The 21504-nt window shown below is 35.5% G+C and overlaps 1 protein-coding gene and 1 long non-coding RNA gene across 3 annotated transcripts; one reads left to right on the top strand and one right to left on the bottom strand.

Annotated features, from left to right (window-relative positions):
* Nucleotides 1-8963: 8963 nt before the first annotated feature.
* Nucleotides 8964-9502, bottom strand: LOC104214280 (uncharacterized). The gene is made up of 2 exons (XM_009763932.2): nt 9450-9502; nt 8964-9330 (listed from the first exon to the last, which is right to left on the bottom strand). The coding sequence occupies exons 1-2, from the start codon at nt 9500-9502 to the stop codon at nt 8964-8966; spliced, it is 420 nt and encodes a 139-aa protein (XP_009762234.2).
* Nucleotides 9503-11083: 1581 nt separating this feature from the next.
* Nucleotides 11084-19296, top strand: LOC104214279 (uncharacterized). Of its 2 annotated transcripts, none has more exons than XR_011401008.1 (3): nt 11084-11317; nt 18287-18352; nt 18871-19296. It is a non-coding gene; the product is annotated as an uncharacterized lncRNA (long non-coding RNA). The 2 variants fall into 2 exon arrangements; XR_707873.2 differs by lacking the exon at nt 11084-11317 and adding an exon at nt 14493-14752.
* Nucleotides 19297-21504: the final 2208 nt, after the last annotated feature.

Genomic DNA, 21504 nt, shown 5'->3' with positions numbered 1-21504 from the left:
GGAAGTGTTGTTCTATGGCTTAGGGGCCAGACTGGATTGTGTAATTTCAGTTGCAATGTGTTATCGAACCTATATGAGATAGGGTGACGTGGGATCACCCCCGAGTATACGCATGGTAAAGTTATTCAGTTATTGGTTGACTTCTAGAACAACTCTGGGTACGTTCGAGGATGAACATGTGTTTAAGTGGGGGAGGATGTAACGACCCGACCGGTCATTTTGAGCTTTTGCACTTTGATCGCTAGTTCTCGGGCATGACTTGCCCTGTGTAATGTATTATGACTGATGTAGATCGTTGGTTTTGGTTTTCAGGAAAATCGGAATGAATTTGAAAGAACAGTCTCAGATGAAAACTTTGAATTTGAAAGGTTTGACCAAGAGTTGACTTATTTGTGTATGAGCTCGGACATAATTTTTATGATTTGGTTAGCTTCGTTGGGTGATTTACGACTTAGGAGTGTGATCGGAATTGGTTTTGGAGGTCCGGAGCAGGATTAGGCTTAAATTAGTGAAGTTAGTATTTTGGCGATTTTTGGTTGATAAGTGAGATTTTGATATAGAGGTTGGAATGGAATTCCAAGAGTTGTTGTAGCTTCTTTATGTCATTTGTGATGTGTGTGCAAAATTTCAGGTCATTCGGACGTGGTTTAGTTGGGATTTTGATCGAAAGCGTATTTCAGAAGTTTTTAGAAAACTTAGGCTTGAATTCGATGAGAATTGATGGATTTGGTGTTTTTTGGGTGTTTTGATGATTGGATTAAGTTTGAATGAGTTTTTAGGATGTGTCGGTACTTTTGGTTGAGGTCCCGGGGGCCTCGGGTGAGTTTCGGGTGGCCAATCGGGCTAGTTTTGGTGTTGGATCATTGTAGAAACTGTTCAGCTGTTGCAGATGAAATTGGCCATCGCGATCGCGTGGGGTGAGTCGCGATCGTGTAGAAGGATTTTGGGGTGGTCTGCGTTTGGCCTTCGCTTTCGCGTTTGAGGCCTCGTGTTCGTGGAAGGTGGGAGGCTGGTGCTTTGCGTTCGCGTGAGGGTAGGTCGCGTTCGCATAGTGGAGTTGGCGCGTGAAGGGTCCAGGAGCTTTTGCTCTTCGCGTTCGCATAAGTGGGACCGCATTCGCATAGGTTGAGGAGTCTAAAGCATCGCGTTCGCGAGCTTTTGGTCGCGATCGCGTAGAGGGAAATCTGGTCAAGTTAAATTTGTGCATCGCGAACGCGAGTGTTTGACCGCGTTCGCGAAGAAGGAATATCAGAACTGAGCAGAAAGTTTATAAGTTATTTCATCCGCGATTTTGAATTATTTTTCCTCCATAGTTGAGCATTTTGAGAGCTTTTTGAGGGTGATTAAAGAAGGATTCAAGAAGGATTCAAGAAGAATTGATTGGAGGTAAGATTTTTGAACCTAAAACGTGATTCTATTGTGAAATTAACCTAGAAATTTCATGGAAAACTAAGTCTAAAATTGAAGAACTAGGGCTTGAGAAATTGGACTTTTGGTTTGGGATTTGACGGACCATTTGGGGTTGGATTTGAGAACTTTTGATAGGTATGAACTCGTGAGGTGATAAGGAATCTAATGATGTAAAAATTTCTGAGTTTCGAGAAGTGGGCCCGGGGCTCGGGTTTTGCTAATTTCGGAATATTTTGATATTTTTCGATTGTTTTCGCTTGGGCTTTGTTCCCTTAGCATGTTGTGATGTATTCATTCTGCTTTTGGTTAGATTCGACGCGCGTGGAGGCCGATTTGAGGGGCAAAGGCGTCGCGAGCTAGGGATTTTGCCGGTTCGAGGTGAGTAATGATTGTAAATGATACTCTGAGGGTTTGAAACCCCGGATTGCATATAGTAGTGCTATATTGAGGTAAGACACGGGTTGATAATGAGCGTGGGGTTGTTTACTATTGGAGATTGTGACTTGGTCCGTCCCGATTGATAATTTTACTGCGTATTTGGCTGAAACTTGTTTGTTATCATCATAATTTGGGCTGATTGCCATATTTGAGATTCGTGCCAACTATTTGAACCCTCCGGGGATTTTTATCACGATTTCCTCGCTGTATTGATTTATCACTTGAACTCAGTCTTATTGATATTTACTGTTTTACAAACTCAGCCACTGTTACTCATATTTGAAACTTAAATGATATTTCTAAATGATGTTTTGGGCTGAGAACTACTGTTTTACTAATGCCCGAGGGGCTTGTGTTGATTTTCGGACTGAGTGAGGCCGAGGGCCATATGTGAGGATATGCTGAGTGATATGAGGCCGAAGGCCTAAGATACTTTTTATACGCCACAAGGTGGCTTGAGTGATGTGAGGCCAAGTGCCGAGAGCTGATGCCACGAGGTGGCTTGATATAACGCTTGGGACATAAGGGGCCCCTCCGAAGTCTGCACACCCACAATGAGCGTGGGTACCCATCATGATCTGAGAGTGAGCCTGAGGGGCTGTTATTATTCTGAGAGTGAGCCCGAGGGGCAAACCTTTATGTGTTGGGCAAACCTTTATGTGTTCATCTTTTATTTTTACTTGGCATTTTACCTGTTATACTGTGGTATTTGTGCCCGAGGGGCAAATGTTCTGTGCTTATTGGCACTAACTGTTTTGCATTCATTTGCGTAACTGTTGAAAAAGTCATTTTCGAAATAGGGTTTTAAACTGAGCTAAGATGTTTCTAAAGATTTCACAGCTTCATTCCTTTTCTCAAAGGTTTTACACTGCTTCTATACAACATGTTGGTTTGCCTTACATGATTTCTTACTACTCAGTTGTTATTTACCTTTATTGCTCACTGAGTTGGAGTACTCACTTTACTCCATGCACCTTGTGTACAGATGCAGGTATTTATACACCCAGTAGTAGGTTTTGGCTAATCGGTGCAGAGTTATCGGAGTTTAGCAAGGTGGCTGCCAGCGTTTGCAGCACCGTTTTCTCTCCCTTTTGCTCATAAGTCCTGTTTTTATATATTTCAGACCTTGTAGTTGTATTTATACTCTAATAGATACTCATGACTTGTGACACCTTAGTTAGGGCTGTGCCAGGTTGGGTTTCCGTTTTGTTATCTCTATTTCCACTAAATATTGCTATTGAATCATATTTGAAGTATCTTTATGTTATTTAACTGTTTAAAAGGGTGAATTGTGTAAATTGGCTGGCCTTGTCTTCACGAGAGGCACCATCACGACCGGGTTCGGGGTTAGGGTCGTGACACTTACGATCCAAACTACAAATTCAAATAAGAATTTCTTTTTCATGGGAAATCGTATGAAGGCACCAATTGAAGGCATATAGACTTATCGTTTGATCATGGAGACTGGACGTCACCTCGATCTATTACAGACTCTTTATCTACCTTCAGTTTCTAGAAATTTGATTTCTCTTTCAAGACTTGATGTTTCTGGATTTGATTTAAAGTTGGAAATGGATGTTTCAATTTATATAAGAATGCTATTTTTTATGGTTTTGGTTTTCTTAGTGATGGTTTATATAAATTGAAACTCGATATTGGTTTTTCTGAATCCCTTCTTACTATTCAACATAGTGTTGGAATAAAACATAGTTCACTAGATGAAAGTTCTGCTTATTTGTGGCATAGACGTTTGGGTCATATATCCACAGAAAGGTTAGAAAGATTAGTAAAGAATGAGATTCTTCCGAATCTAAATTTTACTAATCTTACTATATGTTTGGATTGCATTAAGGGAAAGCAAACCAAGCATAGTAAGAAAGGTGCCACAAGAAGCACTCAGCTTCTTGAAATTATACACACCGATATTTGTGGACCCTTTGATGTTCCATATTTTGGTGGAGAAAATACTTTATCACTTTTATCGATGACTTTTCACGTTATGGATACATCTATTTGCTAAAAGAAAAATCTCAAGCAACAGATGCTATCAAAGTGTTTGTTAATGAGGTTGAAAGGCAATTAGATAAAAAGGTGAAAATTATTAGGTCATAGAGGTGGTGAATATTATGGAAAATATAATGAATCAGGACAATGCCCGGGTCCATTTGCAAAGTTCCTCGAGGAACGTGGCATATGTACACAATATACTATGCCAGGAACACCTCAACAAAATGGTGTTGCAGAAAGGCGTAATCGAACACTTATGGATATGGTTAGGAGCATGATGAGTAATTCCTCATTACCCAAATCATTGTGGATGTATGCTCTTAAAATAGCTGTATATTTATTAAACAGTGTTCCAAGTAAGGCAGTTCCAAAGACCCCTTTTGAATTGTGGACAGGAAGGAAACCTAGTTTAAGGCACCTGCATGTTTGGGGTTGCCCAACGGAAGCTAGAGTTTATAATCCACAAGAAAAGAAATTAGATTCTCGAACAGTAAGTGGTTACTTTATTGGTTACCCAGAGAAATCTAAAGGGTATGTGTTTTACTATCTAAACCATAGTTCGAGAATTGTTGAAACCGGTAATGTGCCTACTTCTACACAAATACCAAATATTGTTCCAGTTGTTGAAGAACACTTTGACAACACCGAGCAACATTTGGATGAAACACTTCATGAAGAAACTAACTCACAAATATCTGACAGAAATGAATCACAAGAAATGCCATTAAGAAAATCTCAAAGAGTTAGAAAATCGGCTATTTCGGATGATTACGTGGTTTATTTGCAGGAGTCAGATTTTGACATTGGTCTTAATAAGGATCCGGTTTCATTTTCACAAGTCATAGAAAGTAATGAGTCTGAAAAAATGGATTGATTCCATGAAGGAAGAGTTAAAATCCATGGAATACAATAAAGTCTGGGATCTTGTTGAATTGCTAGAAAGTTCTAAAAGAATCAGGTGTAGCTGGGTCTTTAAGACCAAACGCAATTAAAATGGCAATATTGAACGATACAAAGCCAAACTTGTTGCCCAAGGTTATACTCAAAAAGGAGGCATTGATTATAAAGAGACCTTTTCGCCGGTCTCAAAGAAAGACTCGTTATGAATTATTATGGCTTTGGTGGCTCATTATGATTTAGAGTTACACCAAATGGATATGAAAACTGCCTTTCTTAATGGAGATCTCGAGGTGGAAGTTTATAAGGACCAACCAGAGGGTTTTAAAACTAAAGTAAAAGGTCAAATGGTGTGTAAACTGAAGAAGTCAATATATGGACTTAAACAAGCCTCACGACAATGGTATATAAAGTTTAATGATACCATAACATCTTTTGAATTTGTGAAAAATACCGTTGATCGGTGTATATACCAAAAGATCAGTGGGAGCAAGTTTATATTTTTAGTCCTATATGTCGATAATATTCTACTTGCTGCTAATGATTTAATTGCGTGAGACTAAAGATTTTCTCTCTAAGAATTTTGAAATGAAAGATATGGGTGAGGCATCCTATGTGATAGGAATAGAAATATTCCGTGATAGATCACAAAGATTAATGAGATTGTCTCAGAAAGGCTATATCGAAAGAATTCTAGAGAGATTTAATATGAACAATTGTTCAGCAGGAATTGTTCCAATTCAAAAAGGGGACAAATTTAGTCTCATGCAATGCCCTAAGAATGATGTAGAAAGACAGGAAATGGAATCAATTCCTTACTCTTCAATTGTTGGTAGTCTGATGTATGCTCAGACTTACACAAGACCGGATATTAGTTTTACGGTCGGAATGCTAGGAAGATATCAGAGTAACCCCAGAATTGATCACTGGAAAGTTGTAAAGAAAGTTTTGAGGTACCTGAAAGGAACGAAGGATTACATGCTCATGTATAGGAGATCCAAGCATTTGGAAGTTGTTGGATACTTGGATTCAAATTTTGCTGGATGTATTGACACTAGAAAATCCACGTTTGGTTATTTGTTCCAATTAGATGAAGGAGCAATATTGTGGAAGAGTGCCAAACAATCTGTCATTGCTATATCCATGATGGAAGCAGAATTTGTGGCATGTTTTGAAGCCACAATTCATGCATTATGGCTGCGAAACTTTATTTTAGGACTTGGGGTTGTCGACACCATTACCAAGCCGCTGAAAATTTACTGTGATAATTCTGCAGCAGTATTCTTCTCCAAGAACGATAAGTACTCCAAAGGTGTCAAACATGTGGAATTAAAGTACTTTACCGTCAAGGAGGAAGTTCAGAAACAAAGAGTGTCACTTGAGCATATTAGAACAGATCTCATGATTGCAGATCCGTTAACGAAAGGTTTACAGCCAAAGATATTTAAAGAACATATACATAGAATGAGTCTAGGCTTGATTTATGATTGATGTATTTTTTATGTTTAGACACCCTGAGCTCATTTATGTGTTTCTGATATACATTAATGGTTTCCTGTTTCTCATAATGGTGTACACATTATTGTTTTGAGATATTACAGGATAAGTCTCAAGGAGATATTATTGTGGACCATAATATTTTATAGCTTATGAACCTGATACGATAAATTACTAATGTTGTAGTATATGGAAGGGAGTATGTAGACAAATAATATATAACCGCCATAACTCACATTTAGTAGTTTATCGTATTATGGTATTTATGATGGACATTATAGAAGAGATTTGTTTATGCGCAACTAATGTTCCTATATTAAATATTAATATTATGTGATTATTGGGTCAAATGGGAGAATATAAGTTATTTCCTCCGTGTATATGTGGCCCAATAAGATTAGACCCATAATTAATATTTAATTAATGAGCAAATCTCATCCGCCCGATAGGTTACTTGATGGACATATCAGATTAAATAAGAACCTCTATAAATTGGTCCTTTCCCCACCATTAGGGTTACCGTATTCTTTCTTTCTTCCATCACTAAAGGCAGCGGTAACGAAAGTTAGGGCATGGGGCGAGAAACCAATTTACCGATTAACGCTTTCGCTTCAAGATAATGGATTCCGCTTCAGGTATGTTTTCTATGACGATTATATGTAAGATTATCATGTTCAAGATCCTGGTATGAATTAAACTTTATGCTTACATGTGGTATCAAAGTTTTTTCATTCTTCAATGATTTTATTAAGATTTCAGTTATTGGTATTATTTATTATATGACTTTTCTCATCATAATTGAAAAGACACTTGCTCGTCTCAAATTTAAATAAATATCATCATCGATTTTATTTTATTTTTATTTTTTTTGGTTTTTTGTTATTATTACTTGTCATTATTGCATTATTGACTATTTAATTGATAAGTCAAACTTCTCAACCCAAACGCTAAGTATTAGTATCTTCTTTGATATAGTTTCTTTCCCTTCTCTTTCCACACATTTCTCTTTATTTTGCAGTTTATAAGAATTTGTCAAAAAATACTTTGATAAACTAAACCAAAAATGGAAAAGAAAAAAACTCAGTATCCTAAGCACACACCATTGTCCTTTAGATTTAGTATATATGAGGTCTTCTATATGTGCATGTTTATATTAAATCAAATAATTTAGCTTTAAAGGTTCGTTCGGTTTGATTGTATTGGAAAATTAGTTCTAGGATAAAATAATATAGTGCTTGGTAAGCCGCATAAGCAAAAATGATGGGTGCATAGATGATTCAATGTTTAGTTAGTGATATAACTAATACCCATATTAAGTAATGCAAAATGCAAAAATATTATTTTTATTTTATGTATATATAATAAAATATAAGAACAAAAAATTAATAATACAGAGATTAAATTATTTAATATTAATAAAAATACTCCTTTAAGGTAAGTAATCATGTATAACAATTTCGTCATTATTAATCCTCGCATAAGCAATTTATGCATTATAATTCATGCATACCTATTATGTGTGAACCAAGAGTTAATTCCTTGAAGTTATCCTAGCCTTTAAGCCACTAAATTTACCTGATTTGCTCAGTTGGCATCTTAAGTCTCATGTCTGGTAGGATTAAATATTTTACAACAACAATCCAGCGAAAATCTCACCAGTGGAGTTTGGGGAGGGAAGGATGTACGCAACCTTATCCCTATCCTGAGAGAACAGAGAGAGTGTTTCCGATAGACCTTCGACTAAAGAAGATGAAAGAAGTGTCGATAACAATTCATAGAAAGACAATATATTTAGAAAACTAAATTGAAGATAGCAATAAAGAATATGAAAGAAGTACCGATAACAAGTAATAGCAAGACAATCTATTTAGAGAAACTAAATCCTAGGTCTGATAGCAATAGAGAATATGAAAGGAGCACTGATAGCAAACTAAGGAAGTACTAGAGGAAAGTAGTAACAGAACAAGATATGCAAAAATAGCAAACACAGGATAAACGGGTACCATACTAACACTAACACTAACACTAACATTAACGAACTGGTGAAGATAAAGTGAAACACACGATTACCTACTAACCTTCTACCCTAATCCTCAACCTCTACACCCTCCTATCCAGGGTCATGTCCTCGGTTAGCTCAAGATGCGCCATGTCCCGCCTAATCATCTCTCCCCAAGACTTCTTTGGCCTACTTCTACCCTTCCTCTTACCCCCTCCCCCCAAGGTCAACCTCTCACACCTCCTGATGGGGGCATCTTGGCTTCTCCTCTTAACATGCCCGAACCTTCTCAGCCTCGCCTCTCGCATCTTTTCCTCCACAGGGGCCACTCTCACCTTCCCGAATAACATCATTCCTAATTCTAGCTAGCCTAGTATGCCCACACATCCATCTCAACATACTCATTTCAGCTACTTTCATCTGCTGGACATGGGAGTTCTTGACTTGCCAGCACTCTGCGCCATAAAACGTAGTCGGTCTAACCAATACCTTGTAGAACTTACTATTAAGTCTCAACGACACATTCTTATTGCACAAGAGACCGAAAGTGAGTCTGCACTTCATCCACCCCACTCCGATACGATGTGTGACATCCTCATAAATCTTCCCATTATTCTGAATTATAGATCCCAGATACTTGAAACTCTCTCTCATGGGGATGACTTGCATATCAAGCCTCACATCCCCGTCCGCTTCCTGGGTAACACTGTTGAACTTACACTCTAAGCCTCACATCCTTGTCTTTTATGCATCTCACTTGGTCCAAATCTCGAGACTTCCTCTCTCTAACCTTCGTCAGCCTGTACAACTTCTTATGCCCGCTTTTATCCCCAATTTCCTCATATAAACGACCAAACGCCGCGGTCTTAGCCGCCGTAACCGCTAACTTTGCCTCCTTCCTAACCTTCTTATACCCCTCCCTGTCAGCTCTCTTCTGCTCCTCGTCTATTCTCTCCACTAGCTTCAAATACGCCGCTTTCTTAGCTTCCACTTTCCCTTGAACCTTTTCATTCCACCACCAGTCCCCTTTGTGGCCACCAGAAAAACTCTTCGAGACCCCTAACACCTCTCTCGCTACCTCTCTATTACAAATCGCTGTCGTAGTCTACATATAACTCGCATCCCCGCTACTTCTCTAGGCCCCCATAGCTAGCAACTTTCTCCCCTAAATCCTGGGCTGTCCTTAGTCAATGCACCACACCTGATCCTGGATGTACCAGGCATAACCCTCTTCCTCCTCATCTCGAAGTCCATAACCAAAAGCCTATGCTGGGTTGTAAAATTTTCACTCGGGATGACCTTACAATCCGAGCATAAACCTCTATCAAATTTGATACATCCTGTAGTTTACTTACCAAATAAATAAAAGAGAAGTTAAAAGAATCCAACAAAAGAATGTTGTAGATTAATTGTCTCAGTTCAAACTGTAGCATAGGTAAAAATATTAGGTAATTTTTTTTATATGTGTCTAATTTTGATGAATAAATTTATCTAATATTTATATTGGTGTAAGGTAGAAAATATTCCGTAAAATTAGTTGAGATGAGCATAAATTGCCCGGACACTACGGTTACAAAAAAATTTGTTGTAGACTAATTTATAACGCAGTTGAATGGTCCAAATTAAAACCTAGATGACCTCATTTGAGAATCACATATTTTTTTTTTATTCTTTTCTTTCCCAGCTGCAACTTCTCATCTCTTCTGACCTAATGGAACACCCCGAGCCGTAATAAAAGCTGTACGGATTTTGTACTTTCCAGCGAAACTTCCTTGAAATTTCATACTAGAATCCACCTTGAAAGCTACAGTTTCTCTAACTATATATACAGCATTTCTAAAAATAGAAACCATAAACATAGAAAAGAAAACAAGAACATATTGTTGATCAATTACGTAACCACTTCGATAAACTCCATTGAATCTATGTCACATCATCTAGCTTATTTATAACTTCGATTTAAAAGTTCAATATATATAATATATCATTAGCTATAGAGAATATAATACATCATTAGCTATAGAGCACTTCTCTATTTAAACAATCATATCATGAAGTTTATCGTTTATGAATTTTTGAAAGAATTTATGCTTTATCTACTTATTAGTCATAGTTAAAGTGTTAAAAATAAGTGAAGATACATGTTACACTACAATTTTGAATCAGAAGAGAGATTTTAAGAAGTGACAGATCTATTTACTCTATCAATAACTGAGCTGCCTCTGATGTATCATAATGGATTTTTACAGAATACTTGCTCTACTATTTTGCCCAAGCTAGGCTGATCTATAATGATTTTACGTGTTGTTTCGAAGAAAATGATCTTCTATATATGACGAGTTACAATTTAAGTAGAATAAAACGACCCTATTAAAAAGCTTTTATTGATCTTCTGTGAAAATTCAAGAAACACATTGAATTCCTGATCGACATTGAAACAGAGCAAAGCAGAGAGAAGAGAACACATGCAGAGATTCGGGGAATTTTCCGTATAGAATCAATCGAATAGTAAAATGAATTAGCTAGCTCCTATATATACAAATGTAACTACCTGCCAGCTGTTTAACTAATTAACTTCCACTAACAAAATAATTAACTAATAACTAACTACACTAACTAATTCAGCTAAGAACTGATTAAGCTCAGTGTACAGCAAGGCATTTGCCTAATTCCTTCACAAAAATGGATCATATGATTAAGTAAAATAACCTTTATAGAGAACCATCTATACAACTATTTCCCCTATCTTTTTGTTTGTTGGTTTGATTATTTTCTAATTAATTTTCCTATGCCCAGCGTACTCGTCCTAAAGACACCCTCCAAACAAGTCAAAAATAAAGAAGATGGAAAGAAATTTCCAAACACAAAAGCTATGACCTATAGATATCGTATCGTATCGAAATGGCCAATTTTTTCAACCATTTTAAGCTCCAAAGTACATTGATCTTGTTTGTTTCCGAGCATATATATATACACATTGATTGCTAGCCCTAGCTTATGTTGCGTATCAGAATCAGAAACTTGGAGCACCAGATATTTTCAATATTTTATCTGCCCGGGATCTCTTTGGTATGTCTCTTGTCTCCTTTTTGGTTTTCCACCCAGTGTCTCGTATCAGCATTAGAGCCTGAATTGAATCGGATTTGTGCCACAAAGTCTTACTTTGTAAAGTCCTATCAAAGGCTCTATACCCCAAGGCTCAAATTCAAGATATTTGTTTAAGGATGAACCAGTACTTATCAGCAGTGGCGAAGCCACATGATCATAAGGTGGTCAACTGAGCACCCTTCGCCGAAAAATTATATTGTGTATATAGGTAAAATATTACGTTTTAGAGGTATATAACATATATTGAACACCCTTTGTCCGGAAATTTTTTCACTTCTTTCAAATTTGAATACCCTTAGAAAAATTTCTAGCTTCTTCATTGCTTACCAGTCGATCACAATCTTTAGTGGTTTCACTTGTCTTCATTCCTTCTTCTGCTTCCGAATCCAAAATTTTAATTGATATATTTTTTACTCCAACCAATTGATGGTTTCGAATTTTATGGTATTTAATTGGTTTTTTGACTAAAAATGATTGCCTTATCTACAGTTAATTATTTTTCTGATTTAAAACATTAGAACTCTTTGCAAGATTATAATAGCCTCCTAGAAGACCTTTCAATTGGTTCGATTAATTTATATACGCAGATAAAGCACATAATTTTTTCAGTATGAATTTGTTTTAATCTGTAGGTTACTCGTCTTATTTTTCAAATTACTATTCTCATGCATTTGGATGGTTACATGCAGTTATCTTTTAGATAATTTCCCACTTGCATAATATTTTTGTATTATCGGTATATAAAAACAAAACTTTAATTGAAAACTTAATAATAACACTTAATTAGTACCTAACTTGCTATCAAAGTTAAATTATACCGATATTATTATAATTTTTATATTATCAATGCATATAAATGAAAATCCGTATTTCATATCTGCATTTCCTATGGTCCCTACTCAAGCTTGGTTCTGGGAAATTTCCTTTATTGGCTTCGACCGGTAAAGACAGTTATACGCCACAATCAATCATTTCACGAGTGACTTCATTATATTTTAGTTAAATATATAAAAATAATCAAAGGTACATATATTTGGCACATACACTATAAATATATAATATAGTATGTGTATATATATTTGGCAAAAGAGAAGATAAGCTTCGAGACCTTCATAAAGATACTATGACTTTATAAAGACTTTCATGAAGAAGTTATACCTATATATACATATTATTCCCTAATATTATAATTGAAGGCCTGCTATATTTTATACTATTTGGAAGGAATGTTTTATTAATGATAGACAACAAAAACACAAAAGATGATTTCTTTAGTTCTGTTTTTCTTTTTCTCCGGCCAGCCTCATAACAAACTACTCCTGTCTCAAATTATGTGATACTTCTTTGTTTTCGGTCAGTCATAAAAACAATGATAATTTTTATATTTAGCAATAATTAAACTTTAAACTTCTCATTTTACTCTTAATGTGATTATTTATAGCTACAAAAATTATTATAACTTGTTTAGGACCATAAGTTTTAAAAATATTTTTTTTCATTTTTGAATTTCGGGTGTCCAGTCAAAAACCGTCACAGAAGGAGTAATAAATTGGCTCATATGTAATTTCTAGTTCTAAGATAGGTATGAAAAAATATGGCCGTTATAAAGCTTCAAATCCAGACAACTTCATGCATAAAATGACATGTGATCGTCTATGTCAAGTAATTTGTAGGGACTGCAAATCTGTTGTAATGTAATTTCCACGAAATTTCCCCAACCCACAAAACCCCAAAAGCAACCCTAACAAGAATCCAAGATATTAAAATTAAAGAAGAAAAAGAACTGTCTTTCATTCTCTTTGTTTTTGTTTTTAAGTGGCTGTTTTGTATTTATGTTTTTGTATCATTCAGTATTTGCTGATAAAAAGATTCGTAGAGAAGTAGTGTTGTTTGATCAAAAAGTATTAAACTTTTTGCTAAACCAATTAATGAAGAATACAGAGGATAAATTTTAGCAAAGGATAATTATCTCTAGATCTAAGCACATAAAATAAGATAATAAGATATAATCAAGCTTATACGTTTTCTAGGATCATATAAAACATCATATATAGATGATAGGCTTACATTCTTTACATATTATCCCAGAATGTGGTGATAAAGACGGAAAAGATGGAATGTTGTTGACAGTAACAAGATCTATCTTCATTGATTCAATGATCACGATTAGAGATTTATATCTACTATCTAAATTGTTTCTTGGTTTTCACTACCTCTTCCTTCTCTAGGAAAGGAAGCCCCCTTTTCTTGTCTTCTTACCTCCTATACATATTATCAGTATTCTCTTTTGTCCAACGGTCCTTAGCCAGAATGTCTTCATCCCCTGATTGTACTTCATCTCGCCGCCCTCAAGTATCACGACTTTTACTTTGCCATACAAACTTTTTGACGGCTCGATCTCGGCAATGGCCGAGGTACTTGTTGTTATTATACCTTGTGGGTATGATCATGGCTTAGTCGACTTCTTACCATTCCTTTTAGCACTAATCCAAGTGTGGTCAGATTTTGACCCATACAAGTGTGGTACTTGCTTTTTTGGTTCATGAAATTTGATGTGCTCCTAAGTTGGTAGAAAGCATGAACAAGATAATTACATATGTAATTGAAACTTGCAAGAAATAATTAATTGTCAAGAGAAAATGGAGGTACCATTCAACGTGATTTATTCTGGAAAAAAATTCGTAGGTTTTAATCACAGTCTTGGAAGACCTTTTTCACAAAACTCATGACTTCTCTAATGTCAATTATATGTAATACCAGTTGGAAAATATTTTTTTAGTCAGAGGCGAAATCAAGATTATGAATTAGTGAGTACTGAGTACACTATATTACCGCGCTCACACAGCTGTGTAAAAATGACGGCGACGTATTAGTACACATATATGTCCGTACGTAGTTTATATTGCAGACGGCGAATTAATATGTCTATAGCCTATTACCAGTGGCCGCGGTAGCTATTGAGTTGCGGATTCAACTAAACTTGATATTTTGATACGAAACATATATTATACTACGTGAAAACTGTACGTAGATTGGAGCTTAATGGAAAAGACGAAATAATAGAAAAACATGGTTCATCTACAGTAGATGTAATTAAGAACTGAAAATATATAGAGTATATTTGGAAAATCACCTTGTAATTGAATTTGGGTATAATTGAGTGTAATTACACAGTTTAGCTTGTTTGTCTGTCAAGTAATTACTTAATCATCATAAAATTAGGTGTAATTGAAAAGGAGCAATAACAAACTCTACTTCTAGGGAGAGCTAAGAATCGGAGGTAACTACACTCTCCAATTACAAACTGATTTTCCAATTCTTTTTTTTCCTTTCAAAACTCTCCCATTTCTTCCGTCTTCTCACTTTTCTTTCCAAAGTTGATCACTTCCATTTCGGGTATGTATTATTCGTTCCTTCTTCCTTCTTAATTTTTTCTTATTTTCGTTATTTAGCACTCTGCAAATACGGGTTCTTATTTTCTCACCAGTACTATAATTCACCTATAGTAATTATTCTGTTTGCATACAAATTCTGGTTCTCTTTTCGCATTTTACTAGCATTGACTTCCATTAATTAGTATAAATATTTATTATTAATTTTTTTTATAAACTCATATCATTATATTTTAAAATTTAAACAATGCAATAGTTATGTATTTCATGTTATATTCACATAAGTTGATAAGAGATTTAAATTTGTTCTTGAAATCTTTATCAATTAATTTGAGTTAAAATATAATTTATTTAAAAGTACCAATTATTATTTACTTATAATTATTTAATATATTTATACAAAAATATTATTTAAATATCTAATTATGTAATTACATTTGTACAATCAAATATGACATTAAAAATTACATTGTTATTACTTTGTGACAAATAAACAAGTCTTGGTTATTACTAGACCATGTAATTACTATCCTAGTAATTATACAATCATTTCCAAACAGGCCCTTAGTTTAACAATAATTTCGTTGTGTTGTAAAAGAGTCAAGATAAATATTGTTACAAAATGGAAATTCTCATGCCACATCAACCATCTGAGAAGTTGAGTAGAGAGAGAAAAGAACATAAGAGGACCCCCTGCCACCCGGCTAGCTCTTTCGTTTCTTGATCTTTTGGTTAAAAGTGTAGTATCTAAACATAACTCGATACACAAAGTATTCCGCATTATTCGGGGCGACATCTTAAGAGGAACGATGCATGTAATCTAACCTGACATTAACCTCAGTGGCTGATTTTATGACTTGAATTTAGAATCAATAATTCACATAGAAACGATTTTAGCATTGTTCCAAGACCCCCCACCCCCCACGAACTATAATATATGTTCTTATAATTTAATAATCTGTTTATGTGATGACCCGATAAGTCATTTTGAGTGTTAGCCTTCATTTCTGTGTCCGAGACTTCGAATAGCTTCGTTTAACCTTCTTCAATTTATGTGTGCAGTCCGTGTCTTTTTCCAGAAGATTTTTAGGTGAAAAATTGAAAAACAAAATATGAAACTTAGCCTTAAAAATGATTTGAGAATGGTCAACCTTTTGTGTAAACAGACCCGGATCAGTATTTTGACGGTCCCGGTGGGTCCGTATCGTGATTTGGGAGTTGGGCGTATGCCCGAAATCGAATTCGGAAGTCCCTATCTTGATTTAACATGATTTGTTGAAAACTAGTAATTTGAAGGTTTAAAGAATTCCTAAGTTTGACCGTAGGTTGACTTTTTTGCTATCGGGTTCGGATTTTGGTTCCGAAACTTGGTATAAGTTCATTTCACTATTTATGACCTGTCTGCAAAATTTATTGCAAAACAGAGTTGATTTGACGTGATTCGGAAGTCCGATTATAAATTTGCATGTTCTTGAGTTTCTTTAAAAATATCGTTCATTTTGATGTCCGATTCGTAGTTCTAGGTGTTATTTTGGTGTTTTGGTCGCGCGAGAAATGACGTATAATGTTATTACAGTTGTATGCATGTTTGGTTTGGAGCCCGAAGGGCTCGAATGAGTTTCAAATGGCCTACGCAGTGGTTTTTGGACTTAGGCAATTTTTTTAAAATGAAGTTTCGCCATACGTGGCGCATTCCTTTCATTCATCCAAAAAATTAGTTACAACAGAGAGATAGATCAGTTATCCCAGTTTACCTCCTTATGTGAACCCTCTCTATAAAAAGGTTGCAAAAACTTACAAAACATGCTACCAATTAACAATAGGTAACTTAACAAAAAGAGGACATCCTATCATAAAAAATAGTTTTTCCTATGCTTATGTCTTAAGTGGCCATTTGCATCAAATCCAACCTGTATGGTCTCTTAGCTCCTTGAGGTAGAGTATTGACCGATGTAAATACATGATCTGGATTTTTGGACTTAGGCAATTGCCAGTTCTGAGTTTTCTGATATCTGGTACATCCTTCTTCGCAATCGCGAAGAGTAATCTGGGCTGGGGTGGAATTTCCTCTATGCGAACGCGAGCCTGAGGTCACGAACGTGGAGCAATGATGGGATCACCCTTCGCGAACGCGACCAAAGCTGCACAAACGCAATGGGTATGGGCCTGGAAGGGGGGGATCAGTTGTGTGTTCTACGCGAACGCCATCAGAGGGTTGTGAATGTGAAGGCCAGGGGGCAGAGCCATCGCGAGCGCGTAGCGCATCTCGCGAACGCAAAGGCCAATAGGGTTGTTGTGCTTCGCGAACGCGATGAAGACCTGACGCTAGTGATTTAAAATATCCCAAAGACGGGAATTTCCTTATTTTTCACCATCCTCACATTAGATCTCGGCCTAGAGGTGATTTTGAAGAAGAATTTTATTCTCACGTCATAGGTTAATATATTTTAACTCGTTTTCTTCCATTTTCATCAACACCCGCTGATTTTTAACCTTAATCTACACTCTTTCATGGTAGAAAATTAGGGATTTGGATAGAATTGGATTTGTTTTTTGTAAAATTGAGATTTAGACCTCAAATTGAGGTCGAATTTCGAAACTAATCACACAATCGGGCTCGGGGATGAATGGGTAATTGGGTTTAGTCCGAATCTCAGGTTTTGACCAAGCGGGCCCAGGGTTGACTTTTATTGACTTTTGGGGAAAAGTATAAAGATCTTTTATTTATCTATTGTAATTGATTTCCCTAGGATTGTTTGATAATATTAAATCGATTTTGGTTAGATTCGATTGGTTTGGAAGCGGATTTTAGAGGAAATGCCCCGGTTGAGCTGTGATTTGGTTGTGAAGCGAGGGATTAGGAACTCTTGAACTATATGTTATGTGAATTACATGTGTGATGTGTAATTGCTACTTGCCATAATTAATTGCTACGTGGTTCCTTTATTGATTTGCTTTCATATCCTTTAATCGTAGAGATTCTTGTGAATTGAGTTGTTGGATTGATTACATTTGTTGAATTTATTTGTGGTGGGATCGGGTTGCATGCTGCAAAGGGTTGTGTACATAATACTTGATATTGATAAATTATGACATGGTGAAACAAGGGAGGATTATGATATTGATTTTGATTATATGGTGGGATCGGGTTGCGCGCCGCAACGGATTTTATATGTGATTCTTGATATTGATATAGTGAAATACGAGAGTATATGTGTTACGGTAGGATCGGGTTGCACGTCGCAACGGATTGTGTGTGTTGTATTCATTATTATTATTGTGTTGATTTCCTGTGTTGTTACATGAAATTATGAGATCGGTTTTTCTAGGTCCTCTAATTACAAGAATTGAATTCTTTTTCATAAGTTAACTGCCTTACTTCCTCTTTCCTTTTTTCTAATATTATTAGTATACTGCGTACATGTTATTGTAAGTGACCCGTCTTAGACTCGTCACTACTTCGTCAAGATTAGACTCGACACTTACAGAGTACATGGGGTCGGTTGTACTCATATTACATTCTGCACTTTTTGTACAGATTTTGGAATCTGTCCTAGCGGCGGTAAGTAGATTGCTCGGATCTGGTACTTGATGGAGACTTGAGGTACAACTGCACTGCATTTCCCCTTCTACATTACTCTAGTTGTTTATTTCAATTCAGATAGTTATGCTTATATTCAGACTATTATTTGTAGTACTCTAGACGCTCGTGTATTCGTGACACAAGTTCTGGAATTTGTATTTGGTTATTGCCGTATATCAAATTTATCTACTTTATTTAAGTTTATTTAGCTTATTGGTTTTCATTTGGTTTGAATTATTAAAATTGGTTAATAACTACATCTAACATTAGTTTGCCTAACAAGTGAAATGTTAGGTGCCATCACGGTCCTGAGGGTGAGAATTTCGTGTCGTGGCAGTTTACTTTACATAAAAATTTAATTTATTTCACATTAAATCTCATATAAAATAATGCATAAATTTCATCATAATTTAGTACGTATACTAATGTTCGGCCAAAAGTATGTACTTTTGTATATGCCTCACATTTTGCTATATTCTTGGTTGTTCTAATGTGTAATTGCAATGAGTTGAGCTAAATTTTGGTATTTATATGTGTAGGAATTAATTGGAAGTGAAATGGATTGAATACGCATGAGTTGGAGCCGAAAAAGAAGAAAAATGGACAAGTGCCGAATTCTAGCATCCAGACGCGCTACCTGTGGCACTAGAAACAGAAGATTAAAATTTTCAGCATCCAAGCTTGTGCGATGTGTTGTCCAGGGTGCCCAATCCCGAGAATTGTCCTATTTCGACTTAGAGAAGATCTTTTTGGGCCCTACACGTCCCAACTCGTATAAAAAGGGATTCTTAACCAAATTTAGAGGGGATCTAGCATACTTTGAAGGAGAACACACCACTTTAGAGGGGAGAATGCAAATCACGCTTGTAGGAGACTTCTAACTAGTTTTTCTTCTCTTCTCTTCCTTTAATTTCATAGTTTATTAGTTCTAGAGTTGTGGGTGCTACATAAACGTTATAGTTTGAAGCTTGAATTGTTCTTATTATTTTATCATATTAGTTTATTTATTCAATCTTGTGCTTAATTATTTGATTACTAATGGAATACTATCTATGAATCTAGGATTGAACTCGGGAGAGGGAATTCTAGATTGCATATAGGTATGAGTAGAGCAAGATCTTGAACTTAAATTATGGGAAACGGATCTGCAGTTAGGACAAGGATATACCTAATTTCTTTTCTTGGTTGCTATACAAGAATTATTAATGTGTTCTTGTTAATCCTAATTCCATAAGAATATAGGAGTTAGGTTACCTTGAATAGGCTAGTAGTACTTCTGGAGAATACTATGAGTAATATTAACTCTGTCAACCAATAAACTAGATAATTTAATTAGACAATTTAAGTGAAAGACTCAACAGGATTGTTAGCTAACCTATAGTTCTAGAATATTTTCTTCCACTGAATTCGTCTCTATGATTGCTGACTTATTTCCTTTAATTTCTTAGCTTTCTACACTAGATTAGTCGTAGTTAATTATCTTTAGAAAATTATTTAAATAGATTAATTTTTTGAATTTAATTTAGTTGATAGCTAATCATATGTCCTCGTGGGAATGATACCTTACTTATCACTTTATTACTTGTCAATCGCGTATTTGCGTGTGCGTTTCAGAGCAACAAATTTTTGGCGTTATTGTCGGGGATTTAGAAATTAATTGTTTATCTAGATTAGACTTTTCTTTTTGTTTATTCAAGTTCTATTCTTTTATTATTATTATTTTACTCTACCTGATATGGCATCTTTGAATAAAAAGTTATTGTCTGATAGTATTCATGTTTTGTTGTTCCATGTCTGTATTGCAAATGATCTCTCTTCTGGCAATATTGTTAATATATTCACAAGGGAGAGTTGTGTACACCATCTCAATCTTGTGATGTGTGCGAGGGTCATTGGAATAATCGTCCTAAGTTTTGTTATCCTACTCAAATCCTTTCTTATGATGATTCTAATAATTCTTGTGAGTTTGACAGGAGTAACGAATTGAGTTTGACAGGAGTAACAATTTGGATGATGTAGAACATGATATTCGCATTCTTGATATGCATAGGAAATTATTAGAGCAATATAGAGGTCTCTGTGAGAAAGTTATAAAGGAGATGCAACTCTTTATAGAAGGAAGCTAAAAATGGAGATTCACTCATTCGACCATATTTTTATTGATGATGCCAACTTTGAGAAAAGTACATTAGAGTCATATGAGGGAGTAGATAACAATGTACTTGAAGACTCTAATGTGTGTACAGATGAGGATGTCAAAAGTAAAGCGTTTTTAGAGTTGGAGCATATTGGACCTCATTCTAAATACTTTTCAATATTATGTTTGGTTGCGTTAGTTTTTTATTTTGTTAGTGTTTTACTGCCAAACACAATGTTGAAAAATCAAAACACTTTTCAAAAGTAAAGTGTATTTTTTTATTGTGTTAGTTTTGTAGTGTTGGTTTCATTTTGTAGGAGTAGGAGCATGGAATCAAAATCAGTAATGTGTGTAAAAGCTAGAAGGTGGCTAGAACTAAGTGTGGGGTGCCCACACAAAGGTTCATATATGGGAAAAGTCTGAGTATCTTGTGAGTTGCTAATGCTTCGGCCTTTGTTCTACCAGGGAGTTTCTTTTACCTTCTTGTTATTTATTACGTGCATTGAGGATATTGCACAATTTTAAGTGTGGAGCGAAGATATTGTCTGGATAAATTGTTGTGCTATCCTAGCTTAGTTGTAGTACTCTTTCTTAGTGTAGTGATTTTAAAAAAGTTAAAAGGAAAATGAAAAAAAAAGCAGAATATTTTGAATTTTCCCGACGATGAATTTGTGGACAGCTTTCTTGAAGGATTAACGTCCAATTTATTTCTAGTTAATTTTAGGTAGGTAATAATCCCTTTCGATTTTTCTTTGTGCATCGGTTCTTTCCAGGAGATGTAATGATAGAAACTAAGTGTCCACCAGACTGTATAGAGAACCAGATTCTCTATAAGTTCCCACTATAAACAAAAGACTTTAAAACCAACCAGTATAGGGAATCAGGTTCTCTAATTGTTCCTACAGTAGCTCGGCAGTAAATAAAGAATACAGAGAATTTTTACGTGGAAAAATCTCAATTCAAGGGGACAAAAATTACGACCTACACCTGTAGGCTTTCAATTTCACTTACTTGTAAACACCTATTACAAGTCACT

The sequence above is a fragment of the Nicotiana sylvestris genome, chromosome 7, assembly GCF_000393655.2.
Source record: "Nicotiana sylvestris chromosome 7, ASM39365v2, whole genome shotgun sequence".
NCBI classification, from domain to species: domain Eukaryota; kingdom Viridiplantae; phylum Streptophyta; class Magnoliopsida; order Solanales; family Solanaceae; genus Nicotiana; species Nicotiana sylvestris.
This window is presented reverse-complemented; position numbering and strand designations above follow the sequence as displayed.

Excerpts from the sequence above, each read along its gene's own strand:
- LOC104214280 (XM_009763932.2), bottom strand. The coding sequence starts at position 9,502 with ATGGACTTCGAGATGAGGAGGAAGAGGGTTATGCCTGGTACATCCAGG. Across the intron at positions 9,331-9,449 it reads CCTGGTACATCCAGGATCAG|AGAGGTAGCGAGAGAGGTGT; the intron begins GTGTGGTGCATT and ends GATTTGTAATAG.